This window comes from Delphinus delphis, chromosome 3 (assembly GCF_949987515.2).
Source record: "Delphinus delphis chromosome 3, mDelDel1.2, whole genome shotgun sequence".
Classification (NCBI taxonomy): Eukaryota; Metazoa; Chordata; class Mammalia; order Artiodactyla; family Delphinidae; genus Delphinus; species Delphinus delphis.
Window position 1 is genome coordinate 75,249,104 of NC_082685.1, and position 18,976 is coordinate 75,268,079.

General features: G+C 43.4%; 1 protein-coding gene across 7 annotated transcripts in view; it reads right to left on the reverse strand.

Annotated features, from left to right (window-relative positions):
- The window catches only part of TNFAIP8 (TNF alpha induced protein 8), a 122,967-nt gene that overhangs the window by 17,413 nt on the left and 86,578 nt on the right, over positions 1–18,976 (reverse strand). Inside the window, exon 1 of one of the 7 annotated variants that reach the window (XM_060008974.1) lies at positions 7,796–8,148. The exons of the other annotated variants lie outside the window; for them this stretch is intronic. Coding sequence (XP_059864957.1) covers positions 7,796–7,841 — 46 coding nt within the window. The 5' untranslated portion in view covers positions 7,842–8,148. Of the gene's footprint in view, positions 1–7,795; positions 8,149–18,976 lie in introns of those variants that run through there. 7 annotated transcript variants of the gene reach the window in all.

Sequence of the window (18,976 nt, forward strand, 5' to 3'; positions counted from 1 at the left end):
GAGAGGCCACAACAGTGAGAGGCCTGCGTAATGCAAAAAAAAAAAAAAAAAAAATCACCGTTGTAACCATCTCAAAAGGATGAAACTCAGTGATTTTTATTATATTCACAATGGGCAACAATCATCACTATCTAATTCCAGAACACTTCATCAACCCCAAAATGGGCCCTCATAATGTTTTAATTTTGTTTTTCTAATTAGTAAAAACCATGTAAAAGTTGGGAGCATTGACCTAAAAATTCACATTTCCCATTTCTCAAGAAAAATCTGACCTTCTGGTAACATTTGGGGGCAGGGGGTACAAGGGAGTAAGAAACAGGTCCTGTCCAGTTAACCACCTGGCCACACGCCCACAGAGGCCAGGAAATGAGCCAAGATCTGTGAGTTAGCCACCCCTGCTTTAAAGGCTCAGGGACTCAAATCCTTCTGAATCACTTTTCAGACCTGGGTGTGACTCTGGCAGTGATTCCAAAGCGCTCGCAGCCCTCTGTTCCCCTAGCTGGCAATCAAGCTGAGCAAGAAGACTTCCTAGTTCTGACTTGTCAACACATCTCTAGGCTTCCACCACCTTCTCCTCCAAATGCCTTGCATTTTCCACCCCAGCATATTTGCTGAAATCTCTCTCTTCACTGAAAAAGCCATCCTGTGTGTACCTGAGCAGCACTCTAAACCCTCATCCTTTGAGCACCACTGTCACAACTTGCCTTTGCTTCTTTTTTTTTTTTTTTTTTGCGTTACGCGGGCCTCTCACTGTTGTGGCCTCTCCCGTTGCGGAGCACAGGCTCCAGACGCGCAGGCTCAGCGGCCATGGCTCACGGGCCTAGACGCTCCGCAGCATGTGGGATCTTCCCAGACCGGGACACGAACCCGTGTCCCCTGCATCGGCAGGCGGACTCTCAACCACTGCGCCACCAGGGAAGCCCAGTTTATTGTATTTTTTTAGATTCCACATATAACTGATAACATACAGTATTTGTCTTTCTCTGCCTGACTTATTTCACTTAGCATAAAGTCCATCTGTGTTGCTGCAAATACTTGCCTTTGTTTTCTACTTACTATCTGTATTTTATTTCCCTCTGGTTACTTGTTACTGAAAAAAAATTTATTTATCAAAGGAACCATATACACAATGTGAATGGAAACTGCTACTCCTCCCCTAAATATACCAAAATCATAAAAATCATTAAAAATTTGTTAAATCAAAAAAAATTTGTTAAATCATAAAAATTATTTCAATGAGGAAAAAAAAACCCATTACTGTTCATTTCTAGCCAGATATCGCTGTCTGCCAAAGGCCATGAGCCCCATGTCTAACTGCGTGGCACAAAAGGGGTGAGTCAGTGTGAATAAGGTGGCAAAGGTCACACAGCCCCAAAAAGGCATTCTCTGGGAATGATGTAAAGGATTCCAAGGGAGCTGAAAGGGACTAATCGTCTTGTAAAGTTACTGAAGATGATCTTACTCTGTGCCTGGGGCCTCCTAAAATCATTTACCGTACCGCCACCAATGGTACAGCCACCACATTTTGGGAAATCCTGTCCAAAGCTTCCTGCCAATGCATTCATCTCAACAGTTGTGCCTCAGAGGTCTCGGCCACGGATAGCCCTTCCTGAACCTCTCTAACCCGGATGTGGCATCCCCCTTGTATGTACTTCCTCGTGTACATGTCTGACATCTTCTCCGGACTGAAAGGCCCTCAAGGACAGAGACAGGTTTTCCATACTACATAATCTTCTCTGGTGAAAGCTACTGGCATTAACTTACACCTGGTCAGATTCGTGGCATATGCCTGTCTTGACATCCCCAGCGAGGAGAGTTTTGAAGTGACTTTAAAAAATTGCAAACCAGTTTCTAAATGAACTAAAACATGTCCTAGTAGATAAAGTGCCCAATATGGTGAAAGACACAGGGATAAATAACTGCATACCTTTGCTTTCTTAAATTTAAGGATTTCATAAAGCACTGAATACAATTACTATTGGTGTGCTAAGTAAGAGCTACCCTATTTAGGTCAGGTTTTGTTTTAAAGGTAAGGAAGTGTGCCTAGCAGGCTGGGAAGGGGGTAGGTGTCTAGGCTTTGTTTCTGGGGTGGACAGAGGGGTTGAGCACCTTCTGTGATGACTCCGGGTGTCACACATGCCCAGAAAGAATCGGTTCACACTACCTGGCTCAACTTGATAAAGAGACACAGGACAAAGATTTCCACAGGCAAATAAAAGCAGTGTCTACTAACCTAACATTAAATATATATATATATATATATATATAGAGAGAGAGAGAGAGAGAGAGAGAGAGAGAGAGAGGGAGAGAGAGAGAGAGAGAGAGAGAGACAATTTGTGATGCTCAATTTGTACTTTTATGGTATCCAGATTAATCTTCTAAAAGATTGGAGGCCTTATAAGATCAGTACACATGGTGCACATGATGCTCATTTATAAGGCTAGAAAGAAAATTTTCTGAGTCAAATGATTAGCAAGTTTTATGATCATATCTTTGTTCTTGGGAAATATTCCTGATCATATCTAGTGGTTATTTTATATTGATAAATAATAGAACCTCCAATTAAAGCATTGTTTCTATGGAGAAAGACAATCTACTTTTTTTGAAATTTTCTTTTTCATATGATTTCTAATACCCTCAGTCCTGCAAAAATAGAAGATATCTTAGAAGAATAATGTTGAATTTATCTCTAAGGTGAGACAATGTAAATTGTAAAGATTACATGCTTAGGAAAAAGATGAATCAAGTCTTTAGAATGTATGATTTGAGTCAGTTTCTAAATCTGAAAATTAAATCTATCCTAACCGAAAAGTTTCCCCCTTGAACTAATCTCCCGTTAATTTTCAATTCATGTCATTCAGTCTACTCCTGCTTTGAAAAGGATGGTGAGGGGAGTTAACAAATTTGCCAGAAACAATGGCTTTTCCTCTTACATTTTCAGCATCCTTTTTTTTTTTTTTTTTTTTGGCTGTGTTGGGTCTTCGTTGCTGTGCGCGGGCTTCCTCTAGTTGCGGTGAGTGGGGACTACTCTTTGTTGCAGTGTGTGGGCTCTAGGCACGCGGGCTCAGTAGTTGTGGCTTGCGGGCTCTAGAGCACAGGCTCAGTAGTTGTGGTGCATGAGCTTAGTTGCTCCGCGGCATGTGGGATCTTCCCAGACCAGGGTTCAAACCCGTGTCCTCTGCATTGGCAGGTGGATTCTTAACCACTGCGCCACCAGGGGAGCCCCTTTCAGCATCCATTTTTAATGCCATTTGTTGATCTTAGAATGAAGGAAACAGATGCTACTGTTGGACATGAAATGTCATCTCATACAGTATTTTTAAGCTGTCAGCTGTACAGTTAGTCTTTATTTAGGCAATGGACAAGTGCTTCTCTGTACCTTTATTTCCCTGAAACATGCAAAAACACAAATGCCAGAACTCCACCCACTTTCCGATGCAGGGCACGATCTATAGGAAATATCCAAAATGAATTCTGCCATATTTTCCCTGTTGACAAATCAAAATGAAATCTTTTTCCACTACATACTACAGAATAAAATAAAACCATATGCCATACTACCCCCACTGAAACTTAGAAACCATGTTTAAATGAATGTTTAGAGACTCTAGCTAACCTCAAAAGAAATTGAATTCTTGAATAGCAAGTGTCTAGCATCTATGAGTATTTTTCTTCCATTAAATTGGTATTTTCACAAAATAGAGCAACCTTAGATACAGGCCAAAAAAAAAAAAAAAGAGAATGTTTTAGAATTCTTGGATTAAGATTCTAGGTTCCAAATGTAGGCCTCAATAATCTCCCAGGTCTCCAAAGCTTTAATGGCTCCTAATAAAGTATCAAGGGGTCAGAGGGTGGGTCATCTTTTCTTGAGCTGACTTACAGCTCACTTCATTCTGATGGAGGAAAAAGAATCTGAAATATTTTAATACAGTATTTTTTTTCATCATGAGGGATAGCTGAAAAATGACCGGAACACTAGTTGGAGGCTAGTGTTGGGTCAGTAGAGGTCTTAGTAACAGTTATTCCCTTGTCTTTGGGCTCAAGGCAAAGCGGTGGCCACTTTGGGAGCCCTCCTGGTCTTAGAGGCAAGATTTTCTTTTCAGGCACAATTCATATTATTTTGATCAGCAGTGTGCCTTTATCGTCCATTATTTTATAGAACTTCTGAGCATGTATGTGCATGGTTAAAGAGGGCTGAGGCCTTCCATTTGCTGTCAAATTCTGATGAAGTCCATTTCTTATCTTCTAGATATAAATAAGTGAAAGCTGAGATGTTAGTTGTTAGAAGGCTTTACCCAGCCCCAAAGCGTTTTACATCTGGATCTGCCCACTGTTTCTCTGTCCCTCAATCAACTAACATCTTTTTCTTCTCTAATATTTCTCCTAAAATTGCTTTTTATTTTAAACTAGATTTAACTAGTGATAAGCTACAATGGCTGGAACGCAAGAAGAAGTCCACAGATGTACAATTCCAATGAGCTGAAACAGAGAGATGCTTCTGTGGCAACAACAGCTACAAAAAACTAGTGAGAAAAAAAAAGAGGCATTTCAAACACAAGAGTTGCCTAAAACACTCCCTTTTCTATTGCCCCACAAGATGTGCCAGAAGCGTACTGATAATGAAGCCCACCTGACCCAAATTTGAAAGACAACTCTCCAGTTCCCATCAACTTTTCAACAGAGTAATAAGTTAGCCTGTTACAGACTCCAGCAGCCTAGACAGTTCTGCTCTGGTTAAAGCCCACCCCTGGGTCTGTGCTGAGCCTAGGCATGACCACTGTGATTCAAAACACTAGGTAAGAGACTGATTATCACCCCGAAGCCTTCAAAGGAACCAGCACAAAGAAAGTCCTAACAGGCCTTCTCTTAGATGCCCCTCATATGCACAGTATATTCGGAATGTCCATCTTGGTTTCAGCTGACAGCTGGCACCATGGATGGTATAACCACCTACCGAGCACAGTCCCCTCCTGTACCTAAAACCCAGACAGCAAGGCCAGATGATGACTCATCATCAATGTTTGGATAATCCATCAATCTCATGAAAATAGCAGAGGTTTAAATTCTGCAAAATATTTTACCCTCTGGACCATATGCTTACCCTCACACTTCATTGGTTACCAAGTATTTTCCGTTTCCCTACACTGTGCCCAACATCGTAAAAACTAGAAGAGTCTTGCCACAACAAGGCGACAAAGATAGAGAAGTAGTCTTCACGACAGAGGTAGAGAAGATTAACATTTCAGATCAGGGAATCATTTTATTCAGTGAAAGTTTGGCTTGTATACACAGTTCCCCTTTTCCCCCTGAAAACATCTGACTAGAACAGGTATAGGTTATTTGGAGCACAGCAGTCCTATATTCTTAAAAGACTTGATTTTTATCAATTTCTAATCCAAGGCATAGCAGGGACTATTCTACTCTGTCCTGCCTGGAGCTCGAAAACAGAGAAGACGGTAAAGAGGAGCACAGGAGAAGAAACATCATTTCAGAGTCGTAGCCACATTCTGCTCAAGTATGGTAACTAGAACCCCGCTCTTTATAAATTTATGATTTATTTCTAAATTTGGCAAATAAAGCTGAGTTGTCCCAAAGAACCATTACTGACCTCACCCTAACCCAAACTAAAAATATTTTGCATGCATTTTGTATTTTAAATCATCATTCTTTGGCAAGTTTCTTATTTGAAAAACAAACAGAAGCTCAAACACCTGCACAGAGTTAAGAGAAACACTTTTTTGTTGTTGTTGTTAGAGACTCTCATCTAATAAATGTTGTCTCTAATTCAGCATTTCCAAAGAACATGGTATTAAGACTTCTTAAATCCCTAAGACCAAAAATAAAAAAGAAAAAAAAAATGCTGTTTAGAATAAGAAAGAAAGGAGAGAAAAAACTGTATTAAGAGAGGGAAAGTTATGTTATTTAGGGAGACAGCAAGACAAAATAAAATATGAAGTTATCTTTGAAGTCCTGAAACAATAACTGTGTGCAGAGAGGTGCTAAAAAACCTTTTGGTATCTGTCAAAATAGTATAGATTCTTCCTAAGTTGCTATCTGACAAAAGAAATCGAAGAATCACTAGAATGATTGGAAGTAACTTTGGGGGAAAAAAATGCTGCTTCAAGTATACCTTAGATTCAAGAAGACAAGTCTTGAGTATACAGTTGTCTGGGCACGTCCTTGACGCTTTCAGTTTAAGCTGCTACATATGCAGGTGAAGATTATTTCCCCATTACCTACCTCAGGAGGGGTGATGATTTAAAAGGAGCTAAAAATAAAGGAGGCAACAAGGAAAGAATACTGACTCGAGCTGATTCTCACGTCTATTCAAATATCCTCTTATTTCATTAAAAAAAACCAAAACCCACCAACACCATAAAGTTTCAATCTGTATAACAGAAAATGTCAGGTGAAGTGACGGCCTGGTAAAAGTGAGAAAGCCAAGTGGCTGCTGAGAGCTTCACACTTATAGCCATGTTGAACTGAGTGACAAAGATCTATTCTGTCCAGAAATCCCCCACTTTATTTTTAAGCCTGGAAACTGGTTAGTCATATCTATACTGAACACTTCCTGTCCAGGGGCATAATGATGGCGACAAACTGCCAAGTTTAGTAGCTGCTTACATTCTGTCAATTGAGTCATTCATGGAATAGAAAACAGCATCAAACATTAAAAAACATCTGGCTAACTGAAGCTTTAAAAGATATACAAGGAAAACAGGTTTGACTATTTCACAGAATAAGGATAGATGGTGCCAGGAAAACAAAACAGAAAGAAAAGAACATACAATGTTACTCTAAGAGACTATTTTCTGGTAGTTTCTGTGATATTCCAGTATTACTACCAAATATAACAGTTCTCTCACTCCCCCTCTGGGTTAAATAGTCCAATTGACATTCCACATCTTCATTTACAAAAATGCCCCAAGATGCAGAAGATCTCAAGGAACTAAGCAACAACAACAGAATCAATTTATTCCTTTTTGTGTTTAATTTTAATCTAATTATATTTTAAAGGAAGGGTCACCTGAGAATTTTAAAGAAACAAGAATACGAAGGACTGAAATACAGATCAGGAAGGTCTTTATCCACTGGTCAAACACCATAATATTACATTAAAAACCCATCTTTGAGAAAGAGAGGAATACAATTAAGGATTGTAAGAATGACCCTTTCCCTAGCAGCCCTGAGGGCTACGTCAGGCTTCAGTTATAATTTACCTGATTAACCCTTATACATGCTGAGACAAGCCAGCTGAAGTTCCACTGCTGAGAAGCACAAGGAACACCTCCCCTCCCCCCCGCCCCCGCCCCAAGCGCTGGCAGAGGAGCAGCCCCAAAGCATGCTGGGATGGACGACGACAACAAGAACGTCAAGTAACAGCTCCTGCACTTCCAGGATCATCCCCTTGATCATCAAGTCTGAGCAAATGATCGTGTGAGCCAAATAATGGACACCAGCTCTGCCCATAAAAACCCTCCGCCTGAGATTCTTCAGTGAGCTTGCTCACTTAGCAAGTGAGACTTGCTAATGAGTGAAGCCACAGAAATTAGGCGCAGCGTCATTGGGGGAGGGTGACGATGGTTCTCTCCTCCTCCAACAGCCATGCACTAAAAGTCCCACTGGCCTTCCATCCAAAGGATGGTACGGTACAGCTGACTGCTTTGAGAGGACTCCGCCGGGCTGGTATTACTGCTTTTCTAATTCATCATCTGCCATTGGCAAGCTTTTTGAGGAAATCATTTTTATAACCCAGTAGAAAGTCACTAGGAATCCAAGCCAACACAACACAGACCTTGCTTCAGACCAGCCCGATTTAGCCGTTGGAAAAGCAGCAGCATTCCTCAGTGTCACGTCCTTGTTTATGGGCCCCTGCATTAATCCTGCCTGAGAAGAACTGGAGTGCTTGTGTGTCCTCCAAACGCCACTATATTCACGGGCTCCAAGCTGTATCTTAACTTTGGAGACCAGCACTCCTTCATACCTCCTGTTAACTGCACAAGCAAACAAAATAAACTGCCAAAACTTCTCACCTCAGTCACGGTGGTCTCTTGCCTCTCTAGTGTTGCATAAATTATCTTTTTTTTTTTTTCCATTTCCAAGTTATTTCCTTACACCTCCCTTCCCCTCTCTCTCCTAGGAGGCTCCGCATCAAGTCTGGGTCCCACCCTGTGCCTGCCACTGCCTGCCACTCCCCGTCCCTCTCACTCACTATTTCTTCCTCATTGTTCCCTTGAAATGTCAAAACCTGCCAAACGGCCACTCCCTCGACTTCCTTCACTATTCTTGTTTCCCAGTAGTTCTTCTCCTTCCCTTTTGTTGGCGCTACTGGCCCCTGAATTCCACCTCCTTGGAAACTCTGGAGAGACTCCTTTAATTATCTCCTTTGTCTGAAGAACCTGAGTCCAGCGTTTAGACTTGTGATATTGCAGAGGGGTGCATTTTCATTCTAGCTGTTTCATAACTGACTTAATTCTAATTTTAACCCTCAAAGGTGAAAATGGTTTTGTAAGTGCTTTACAATAAGGAGAACAGTCAGTGCACTAATACTTTACTGTTATCAGATAACTTTACAGAAGAAAAACATTCCTTGGAGCAAGCCCATCCTTGCTTGCTTTTTACAGAATGGGAAATGAGTACTTCTTAACCAGGTAAATGTTGTAGGTAGGCCACGGTGGGTTCTGTCTTTGTGATTATAAGTCTCCTTATTTATCCAGCACCTCCTGGGTGAAGCTGTCTAATCACTGATATAGCATTAACTCAGTGGTGCTCACCTCAGGAGAGATTAAAAATTCCTCAGAAAGGCTCAACTTACTAGTGTGGCTCAAATCCTATTTAACATGTAAAAGACTAAAACCCTCAGAGCTTCAGAGTATATGTCAAATCTAGGGTACTCCTGGCAGAACCACCAGTGGTTTTCCAAAACATGCATTCCTGTCATATGGGGGAAAAAAAAAAAATGGGGCAGAGAGGAAGTAAAGGTGAAAGGGAAGAGAGAAAAATTCCCTAATTCTCAGACTGGCCAAAACTTTTTTCCAGCATGAAGAGCTGGATTAAATTTCCTACCTATATTCACTTCTTACCCTTAAGCACCAGTGCTGATTTTGTGCAATGCCACAGGGAGAGGTCAGAGGTGATGGCGGTGGAGATCAGGAAGGAAGCTACTGGCAACTAGGACTTGGAAGGTCCTAGGGTGATCAAAGTCTCCCTTCCTCAGGAGCCTGGGTGCTTGCTCACAGCTGGGGCAGTCATCCCCTGGGCCCCGCATGCCTTCCCTCATTTCCTAGGGTGTCCACTAAATATTGATGGAACACTCATGACGTATTCTTAGCAGATGAGTTCTTCAAACACAGGCTCAAAGCTTTTGCTGAGGCCCAAGGAGAAGACAGCAAAGCAATTTTCTACAGCACCTCTCCTTAGACATGGCTGACCACTGCCTCCATGGGGCTCTTGTCCTCCTGGCTTCTAAAGCCCTGTTCTCTCCTTGGTTTCCTCCTACCTCTTGAGTGTCTCCATTTCTGTTTCCTTTACTGGATGCATCTAGCTCCTTCCCTTGTAAAAGTGGGTATTCTCAGAGACTAACTCCACAGACCAGCCCCCACCTCTGTCTTCAATCTTACCCTCAGAGATCACGTAAGGGAAGTCAATTCTCCTCTTCTGAGTGGAGAGTCACATACTTTTCTGCCCAGGGTCCTTTACCAGGGCTCAGCTGATCCTCCAGACCAACCCAGGGTTCTTGTCAGCTTAGTATTCCTACAACACTACTTTGCACCTACCCTATTCCAGCTCAAAACCCCCGGTTCTTTACAATAATTGTGTTTGCCTCCTAAATGGTATCTCAGGCATGCTTTAGTCTAATGTCAATGCCTTCATTTTTCTAACGAGGAAACTGAAGTTCTGAGAGACTAATCAGCGACTGAAGGTTGCACAGACAACCAAGGGCAAAGTCAGGAGTACAACTGGTCTCCTGATTCCCAGTGCCTTGTCTGCTACCCATAATGTCCCTCTGGGCAGCTTGGCTTCTAGGCTGGCGCCATGTACCACTGCAATACAGCCCACGAACACTGCCCATGAACCCTCCACTCCATGCTGCCGTAAACCTCCTTCCTTCACTCTCCTCTGCTCTTCCCTAAAGGGCCTTGCTGAAGTCCCAGCTAACCCCTCTGTGAAGGCACTGCTGCCCACGACAATGTCTGGTGAACACTCTCTCCTCTAGATTCTCAAAGGGTCTGCTGCCTCATCTTCTGACCTGTACCCAACCTAAGCTCCCCATCATGTATTTTGTCCTATGAATGCACACGTCCCGTGTGTGATGGCCTGAACCAGGAGTTCTGTCAGGGCAGGGCCCTCTATACACACAATCTGCTTCTCCAGGCCCCGCAGAGGAAGTACTAACTCAGTCAACATTTGCTGCTATGAGTAGCCCAGGGAAGGCAGCAGTGATTGAGGGAGAGAGGCTGCACCTGGGAAACAGGACTGTCCATGGTGAGCAGAACAGCCTGTACTTCTGGGGACACCTCTGGTCCCCAGCTCCTCTGCCTAGCGGAGGGGGCCACATGAAAACACATACCTGGGCCAGGTGAGCCGGCATCAAAGATACATGGTAGGTCACACTGGAAGGAAAGTTCATAAATTCCTTATTTTCCTCCTGACAGTCAACCCTGACTTGGGGACATGAGGTCTTAAGGCTTCAGGCCTCAAGCTGTCATGGTCACTTAGGGCATTCTGCTTAGTGGCCTCTTTGCTTCAGCATTTCCTTGGAAGAAACTTTACTCCCAGTTATCTATAAAATTAAATGTTGTTTGTCACGATGAAGCTGGAGACTGAATTCCAATGTAAGTCCACAGACGATGCTATGTATACAAACACAAACCCCCATACATCTTTTTTTTTTTTTTTTTTTTTTTTGCTGTATGCGAACCTCTCACTGTTGTGGCCTCTCCCATTGTGGAGCACAGGCTCCAGACGCGCAGGCTCAGCGGCCATGGCTCACGGGCCCAGCCGCTCCGTGGCATGTGGGATCTTCCCGGACCGGGGCACGAACCCGTGTCCCCTGCATCGGCAGGCGGACTCTCAACCACTGCGCCACCAGGGAAGCCCCCCCATACATCTTTAAAACCGTAAATACCGTAGGTACCAACCTAACAACACAGGATTTACAGTCTTACAGATTCCCGGAGCAGCATTCCCTCAGCCATTTACTGCCCACTCTGCGGTCAGTCACTCAGGACACACTACAGGGCTACACCTAACTCTCCTTCAAGGTCTAGAACAAGATTTAAGACACATGATAAATGTAATTGACATTGCTATATCTTATATACGAAAAATTTTAAGAGAGTGAATCCTAAGAGCTCTCATCGCGAGGAAAAAAAAAATTTTTCCTGTTTCTTTAAATTTGTATCTATATGAGATGACAGATATTCACTAAACTTATTGTGATAATCATTTCATGATGTTACGTCAAATCATTATGCTGTACACCTTAAACTTACACAGTGCTGCATGTCAATTGTATCTTAACAAAACTGGAAGAAAAAAGATCTAAGCAATTGCTCTTTCAGGTATCTCGATCAGCGGTGGGGGGAGCAGTGGGCTGCTTCTCAAAAAAGAACATGTTCTGACTCCCAGCATGCACCGGGCCCACAGTGCTCCGGGGAAAACCAGGCTGTGGACCGCCCATCTGCTCCTGCAACTGCATGTCCAGTGTCTAATGCCCACTCCCTTCCCACCCACATACATGCACACCTTTTCCCCAAGGAAGAGCACCCCTGCCCAAGCAACTACTGAGCTAATTTTCCTAAGTGATGTTCTCAAAGGAATGAAAACAAGTGAGCTCACTGTTAAATTGCTTCTCACTCAGTCTATCACCTTCAAAACCAGGGATCTAAAAGGATCTATTGCAGAGCTAAATTTTATTTCACAATGCCTCCTCATCTTTTACTTTCCTGAGGTACACATAAGAGAAGGTGAAATAAATTCCCCCAAAAGGTAATGAATGACACCCACACAAACAGATTAGATTGTCCTGCTTCCAGGAGATCTCATGCAAAAATCCAGGATGCTGAAACCTAGGCTTGCAAAATTTCTTGTTTGCCAAACAGGCACAAGGTGGGTAGAAAGGGCCTAAACATCACCTCTCTGGGCCTCAGCTCCTCATTTCTAAATGAAAAGGTTAGACGAATTGACCTGCAAAGTTGCTTTTAACTCTAAAACATGGTGATTGGGGAATCCCCTGGCAGTCCAGTGGTTAGGGCTCCACCCTCTCACTGCTGACGGCCTGGATTCAATCCCTGGTCAGGGAACTAAAATCCCACAAGCTGTGCAGTGCAGCCGGAAAAAAAAAAAAAAAAATTCATGGTGATTCTACTTGTATTTGTAGGGGGAATCATTTTCATTATAAAAGGCTTCTCACTGTAGATCTTCCTTAAATATTTCAGATATATATACTGATTTGATTTTTTAAAAAATTCAGCTTATACTATCTTTTTAGGCACAATCTACTGAATGAAGTATACGACCATGTTCATCTCAATGTTTCTCAAGTTGTTAGCATCTTTCTCATACAGACGGAAATGCTGACCAACAGTTTGTGGCAAATCTAGCCACTGCATTATGCTGAAATGAAATCAGTGGGCCCCGAGACTTTCTCTCACCCTACTGCATTCTCTTTTACCCACCCATTTTTTGGTTACTTCCTGCATTATCAGCAACCAGGAGCAGGGAATTTGGTTTTTGTTTTTGTTATTGTTCTCTTTTGGCTGCACCGAGCAGCATGCGGGATCTTAGTTCCCGGACCAGGGATCAAACCCACGCCCCCTGAAGTGGAAGCATGGAGTCTTTTTTTTTTTTCTTTTTTTTTAACATCTTTATTGGGGTATAATTGCTTTACAATGGTGTGTTAGTTTCTGCTTTATAACAAAGTGAATCAGTTATACATATACCTATGTTCCCATATCTCTTCCCTCTTGCGTCTCCCACCCTCCCACCCTCCCTATCCCACCCTAGCATGGAGTCGTAACCACTGGACCTCCAGGGAAGTCCCAGGAGCAGGGAATTTTATCATCCATGTTATCCTGGTTGTTCCAAGGCATCCTCATGTGAGGACAAGAAAGGTGTGAAGCAAATTCAGTCTGATGAAAATTTCAGAAGTGAGGAAGAAAAAGGCCCCGGTATAATTCGGCTTACAGAGCTGGGGGTGTCAGGCAATACCAGGTTATCAGTGATGTCCACTGCAGAGGAGACAGTATGGCACAGATCTCTAAATGGATTTTCCATTTTTAGTCCTTGTCAGCACATTGCGCTCCAAGGCTAATGACTATATAAAAGGAATCACATCAAAGTCCAGTGTTTTAGAGCACAGGCTGCACCTTCTACATTATAAATGACATCAAGGTCAGCTGCACCAAGTGCTGTGCATTTTGTCACAGCCAAACTACTGCTTCACCTCTGAACTCATCATTCCCTGTGCAGAGCAAGGGCTAGGGAAGGGAGGGGCAAGGGGAGAACACCGGTACGGTAATGCTTAGCAATGAACATGATTATCTAAAACAGGGAGGACACCACCTGGTGTGGGCAGCTTTAAACGATACCACTGAGCTTTCTGATTATAGAAGAGGATATTAATAAACCACCACCATGGAACTGAACTTTTCTGTGATCAATACTTTGACAGGTATTGGTCCCCTTCTTTGCAGTGGAAGTCTCTACTTTTTGTCTCCTTGAAGATTTAAAATTCCTGGGAGGTGGGGTAATGCTGACCATGATATCCCGGCAAGGTTCTGCAAGGCACATGGGCTGGGGGTGGGGCTAAGCTCAGGCATACCTTGTCCTGGCACTTGACTGATCTCAGTCACTTGACTGGTGCTCTGATTGATCCATTCCTGAAAACCCACCAGGAACTGGGACCCCAGCTCTGGCAGTCTCTAGCGAGATGGACCCAAAGCAACCTGGAGCTCAGAGAAACCACTGCAGAAGCACTGAGGAATAGGTTAGGCACCTGTTAAATGATACTAAAGCTGAGGAGGGCTACAATTGAGAGTGCAAATGCCTGTGCACATGCCCAACAAATTAACATATTATCAGGAGGCATGACGAATTAAGTGAGTAGAACACAACTGTGCTAAGAATCACTCACATGTGTATATAGTCCTTGCAGATTTTAAAGAAACTTGAAATTCAGTGGATGCTACAAAGTCACCCCGTTGTAATAACTTAACACACACGTAATTGAACCTTGCTTCACATCAGTGACCTGGGGAATCCAAGCTCTCCGTTCTCAAGCTGGCCTCTGGCTCAGAAAGTGAGGTCCCTCTCTTGTCCCACAGGTACTCTGGTCCCTCTTGCTGCAGTAGGCTCCAGGTACCTCCCACCCAGTCCTGCTGGGTTCCTAGATCTCCTGCATCAGGGGTAGAAGGATGTACTCAAGCCTGGGTTCTTCTCTTTCTCCTCTAAGACATCTGGTGTCTCCACTCCTGTCTTCTCAAAAATGGGGTACAAGTGGACACAGGACCACAGAGAGCATCCTCCTGAGTGCCAAGATTACTTGAGGACGGGGGAGAGCAGCTTTTGGACATTCCTGGAAGTACCACATCACGGTTGAAAGCCCAGCGTCTATGGATAGTCGACTTCCATTCAAATCTTGATTCTACCTTTTCTAGTTTTGTGGTTTCAGGCATGGTTTTTAACCTCTTTGAACCTTAGTTTTCTTAATTGCTATGTGGAACTCAAACAAAGGGTTATTAAACAAGTGTTAAATGAGATAATATACATAAACAGATGCTTAGCACTGTGCCTGGCACATGGAAGCACTCAGTACATTTTAGTTTCAAAATGGTTTCTTCAGTCTTCAAGGCAATTTGAGATGTTCATAAGCCACCTTAGGTCCCAACCCCAGTGATCAAAGACACATGCTTGTTTTGCCTCTGCCGTTAAAAGTACTTCAGTGGAGGGCTTCCCTGGTGGCGCAGTGGTTGAGAGTCCGCCTGCTGATGCAGGGGACACGGGTTCGTGCCCTGGTCCGGGAGGATCCCACATGCCACGGAGCGGCTGGGCCCGTGAGCCATGGCCGCTGAGCCTGTGCGTCCGGAGCCTGTGCTCCGCAATGGGAGAGGTCACAACAGTGAGAGGCCCGCGTACAGCAAAAAAAAAGTACTTTAGTGGAGACTCTAAGAAATACTAAATAGATTTGTCCTCTAGTTTTGGAAGGCACTATTCCTGTAAAAGTGAGGCTAGACAACTTCTCAGCATTGCAACTTCTCAGCAACTTCTCAGCATATGATAAGTTTCATCATATTCTGTAATCTCATTTTAAATTGATTAATTTGACAATGCTTTATTAGGCCCTACTATATAAGAGAGGCCCTAGGGCAAGCAAAAACAAAACAAAACATGCACACATGTTGCTTTCCAAAAAAACTTATAACAAAGTGGAGGCAAAGGAAAAGAAAATTAACAGCCATAATACATGAAAACATGGTACTACTGAGGGAAATACAGGGTATTATGGGAATGCCATGAAAGATCACCTACTCCAAACTGGGTCCACTAGGTAAGTGAGACATTACCCACTTGAGGAGGGGCAAGAGAATGATCCCCAAAAAAGAAACGACATTTGTTGAGGGAACAAGGAAGTAAATAAACAGGGCAACACCAGGGTTGGATGAACCAGTCCAGTGGTGTTGTAGATGTCTGTTGCTGTTTTGGTGATCCATGTCAGAAGTCCCTTTCTATTTCTGAAGAAACGCTCATTTTGCAAGTGATTGGAGGAGTCACACCCCTACCTCTCACTCCCAAAGCTGGAACCAGAAGTCCCCTCTCCCACAGGCAGCAAGGGGCAAGGACACAATCTAGCACTGACAAATCAGCTGGCTTATTTCTGAGATTTTTAAATGTCGAGGATGACCAAATATTCAATCACATCTGGAGTCCCATCAGTGATAGAACTGAAAAATATACAGGAGGCCAAGGCCACAGTGAGGTCCTAATCAGGAGATGCTTAGCTGCATTTCCTGATGCATTTTTCAGAGGCTAATTCTTTTTGTGGATCTGTGAGCTATCCGATATACTTTCAATACCTTCTTCAGCTCATAACAGCAGGAATCAACTTCCATCCCTTTCAACCAAGAACCCTGATGACAGAAGTAGTTATTGTAATCAGGAGGGTACAAACGCTGAGGGCTTGAACCAAGGCAGGGGCCAGGAAGATGAAGAGAAGGAGATGCGTTCAACAGGTAATGAGGAGGATGAAGTGCCAGGTGGAAGCTGAAGATAAAGGAGAGCGTAGGGTCAAGGACAACTTGCAGATTTGTAGTTTGGAAGCCAAAGAGTGCAGTGATATTCAGTGATGACACAAAAGGAGGATCAGATCTGTGAAGAGTAGGAAATGATGGGCTCAGTGTAGACCTGTTGAATGGGATACCTATTTGACATTCACTAAAGCATGGTGTTTACCTGGACTCACAGACATAGAAAACAAACTTATGGTTACCAAAGGGGAAAGTGGGTGGGAGGGTTAAATTAGAAGCTTGGGATGAACTACTATATATAAAATAGATAACCAACAAGGTCCTATTGTATAGCACAGGGAGCTATATTCAATACCTTATAATAAACTATAATGGGAAAGAATGTGAAATATATATGCATACTGAATCACTTTGCTGTACACCAGAGACTAACACAACATTGTAAACCAACTATACTTCAATTAAAAAAAAAAAGCATGGTGTTTACCAGGCAGCTGGCTGTACAGATGGCTCTTAGAAAAGCCCAGGCTGGAGGTCTAGGAGATTAGAAAGAAACAGCTAGAAAAAGGAAGGGAAATCAGGAGAGTGTAGAGGCATAGGAACTAAGGAAGGAGTTTAGGACTGCAGGGACACTGGTCTTCTAGTGTCAAATGCTGCAAAAAAAGGTCAAGATCAGGATGAAAATATGAATGCTGGGTCACTGGTCACCCAGCACCTCGGAAATCACTGGTGACTTGGGCAACTTCAGTGGAGTAGTGGAGAAAAAGACAGATTTCAGTGGATGACGGATGACAAAGAGTGAGAAAGTAGGAACCATGCAAAAGGTTAAAAAAAAAAAAGAAAAAGAAAAGCAGGTTCATTTTAAAGGAGAAATAAGTGCCTAAAATTAACAAAGTACTGAGGATTACCTTTAAAAAATGAAGATCATTCATTCATTTTATAAATACTGAATGATCACCTCTCACTGTATAGGTCTTGGAGACATAGTGGGGGGAATAAAACAGACAGGGTCTTGCCCTCAAGAGCTTGTGGTCTAGAGAAAGATGCTAAACAACGTGGTGAGTACCAGTGAGGAAAAGATTAGGTGTCCTGAGAGTCGGCAGTAAGGGGATCTTAATTTTTTTTTCCGATATGGGGGCCTCTCACTGTTGTGGCCTCTCCCCTTGCGGAGCACAGGCTCCGGACACGCAGGCTCAGCGGCCATGGCTCACGGGCCCAGTCGCTCCGCGGCACGTGGGATCTTCCCGGACCGGGGCACGAACCCGTGTCCCCTGCATCGGCAGGCGGACTCTCAACCACTGCGCCACCAGGGAAGTCCGGGGATCTTAATTTAAGATGCAGGTTCAGAAAGAGCCTCTCCAAAGACCTGACCAGGAAAAGAGGGTCAGGTGGGGAGAAGGATTTCGGGAAGAAAGACCATCAAGTGCCAACACCCCAAAGTAGGGAGCTTGAGCCCATCTATACACAGAAGGGAAGGAGCCAGGAAAGACATGGGGCCAACTGATGCAGTTAGGTGCCCATGGTGGAAGGAGTGGCCTCCGCAGCAGGAACCACACCTGTTCCACAGACACCGGGAGGGTGGGTGTGGGTGAAGGTGAGTCTGTCAGTTTGGAAGCAGGAAGTTGGGAGGGGGTTGTCTAATGGCTACTGTTTTCTTTGTGAAATAGCAGGCCTGGTGAGGCATGAGAGAGGTGGTGGCAGGAAGTGCTATTATGGGCAACAGAGGAGGGGACCTGGGCTCACTCACAGCTCAACCCTCCCAAAGCAACCCCTCCTTAATAATGGCTTCCTTGCTTTCTGGTACCAAAGCTTCAATAACCAGGACAGAGGAGCCCCGGATTCCTTGATGCCTGACACTAGAAAAAGCTTCTGAGATCTTAACTGCCATTCATTTCCCCTACTTTATAATTAAGTAATTTACTCAACAGGAATCAATTAAATACCAAAAATATGGCCATCAGCCCATCTCCTCAGGAAGCCTCCATCCACTGGAAACTGTTGATATCCTTCTTTCAATGGCCTTCCCCAATTTAATAAAGTAGGCTTCTTCCTTCCTTTCTCTTGCTTTCCTATTCATATTATGTCTGGATATCTTAAACTCATTCAGCTTTCAATAAAGTGAGGTCTGGTTTTTTTTTCTCTGTTTAATACTCAAGCACAATCACCTATTCATTTGTAAGGCAAAATTAAATCAATTCTTTAGGAGGTGGCTATTGACCGAGGATGCAGGTTCAGCACTCCTGGCACAGAGTCAAGTACGTCCTAAGCTATGATGCCTTAACAATATCCCCAGTCATTTGCTTCTACATTCACTCACATACACAAATATGTTGGCCTCCAAGGATTTCTGAATCCGACTTGATATTTTTTTCAGATTCAACCCCAAACGAAGTATACTAGTCTCAAACTGTGGTTCAGAATAATGACTTAAAAGTATCTCTCATTACAGCAAATCAGGCATGAAACATCCAATGGCAGTTTTCTTGTAATGCAGACATTGTGAAGAGTTTGTGGTGATCTCATACTAAACGGGACACATTACGTCCACAAGGAGAAAAAAAAAAAGCTAAGGAGTGGGGACAGGATTAGTAAGGATAGAGAATAAAGATAACTGGAGCTATTTAAACAGCATTGTTCCTTTCTGAGTGGTGGTAGCTAAATGGAGGGTTCTAGATCACAGCCAACAACCAGTCTTGCCAGAACTGCCAGGGACACACACACACACACAC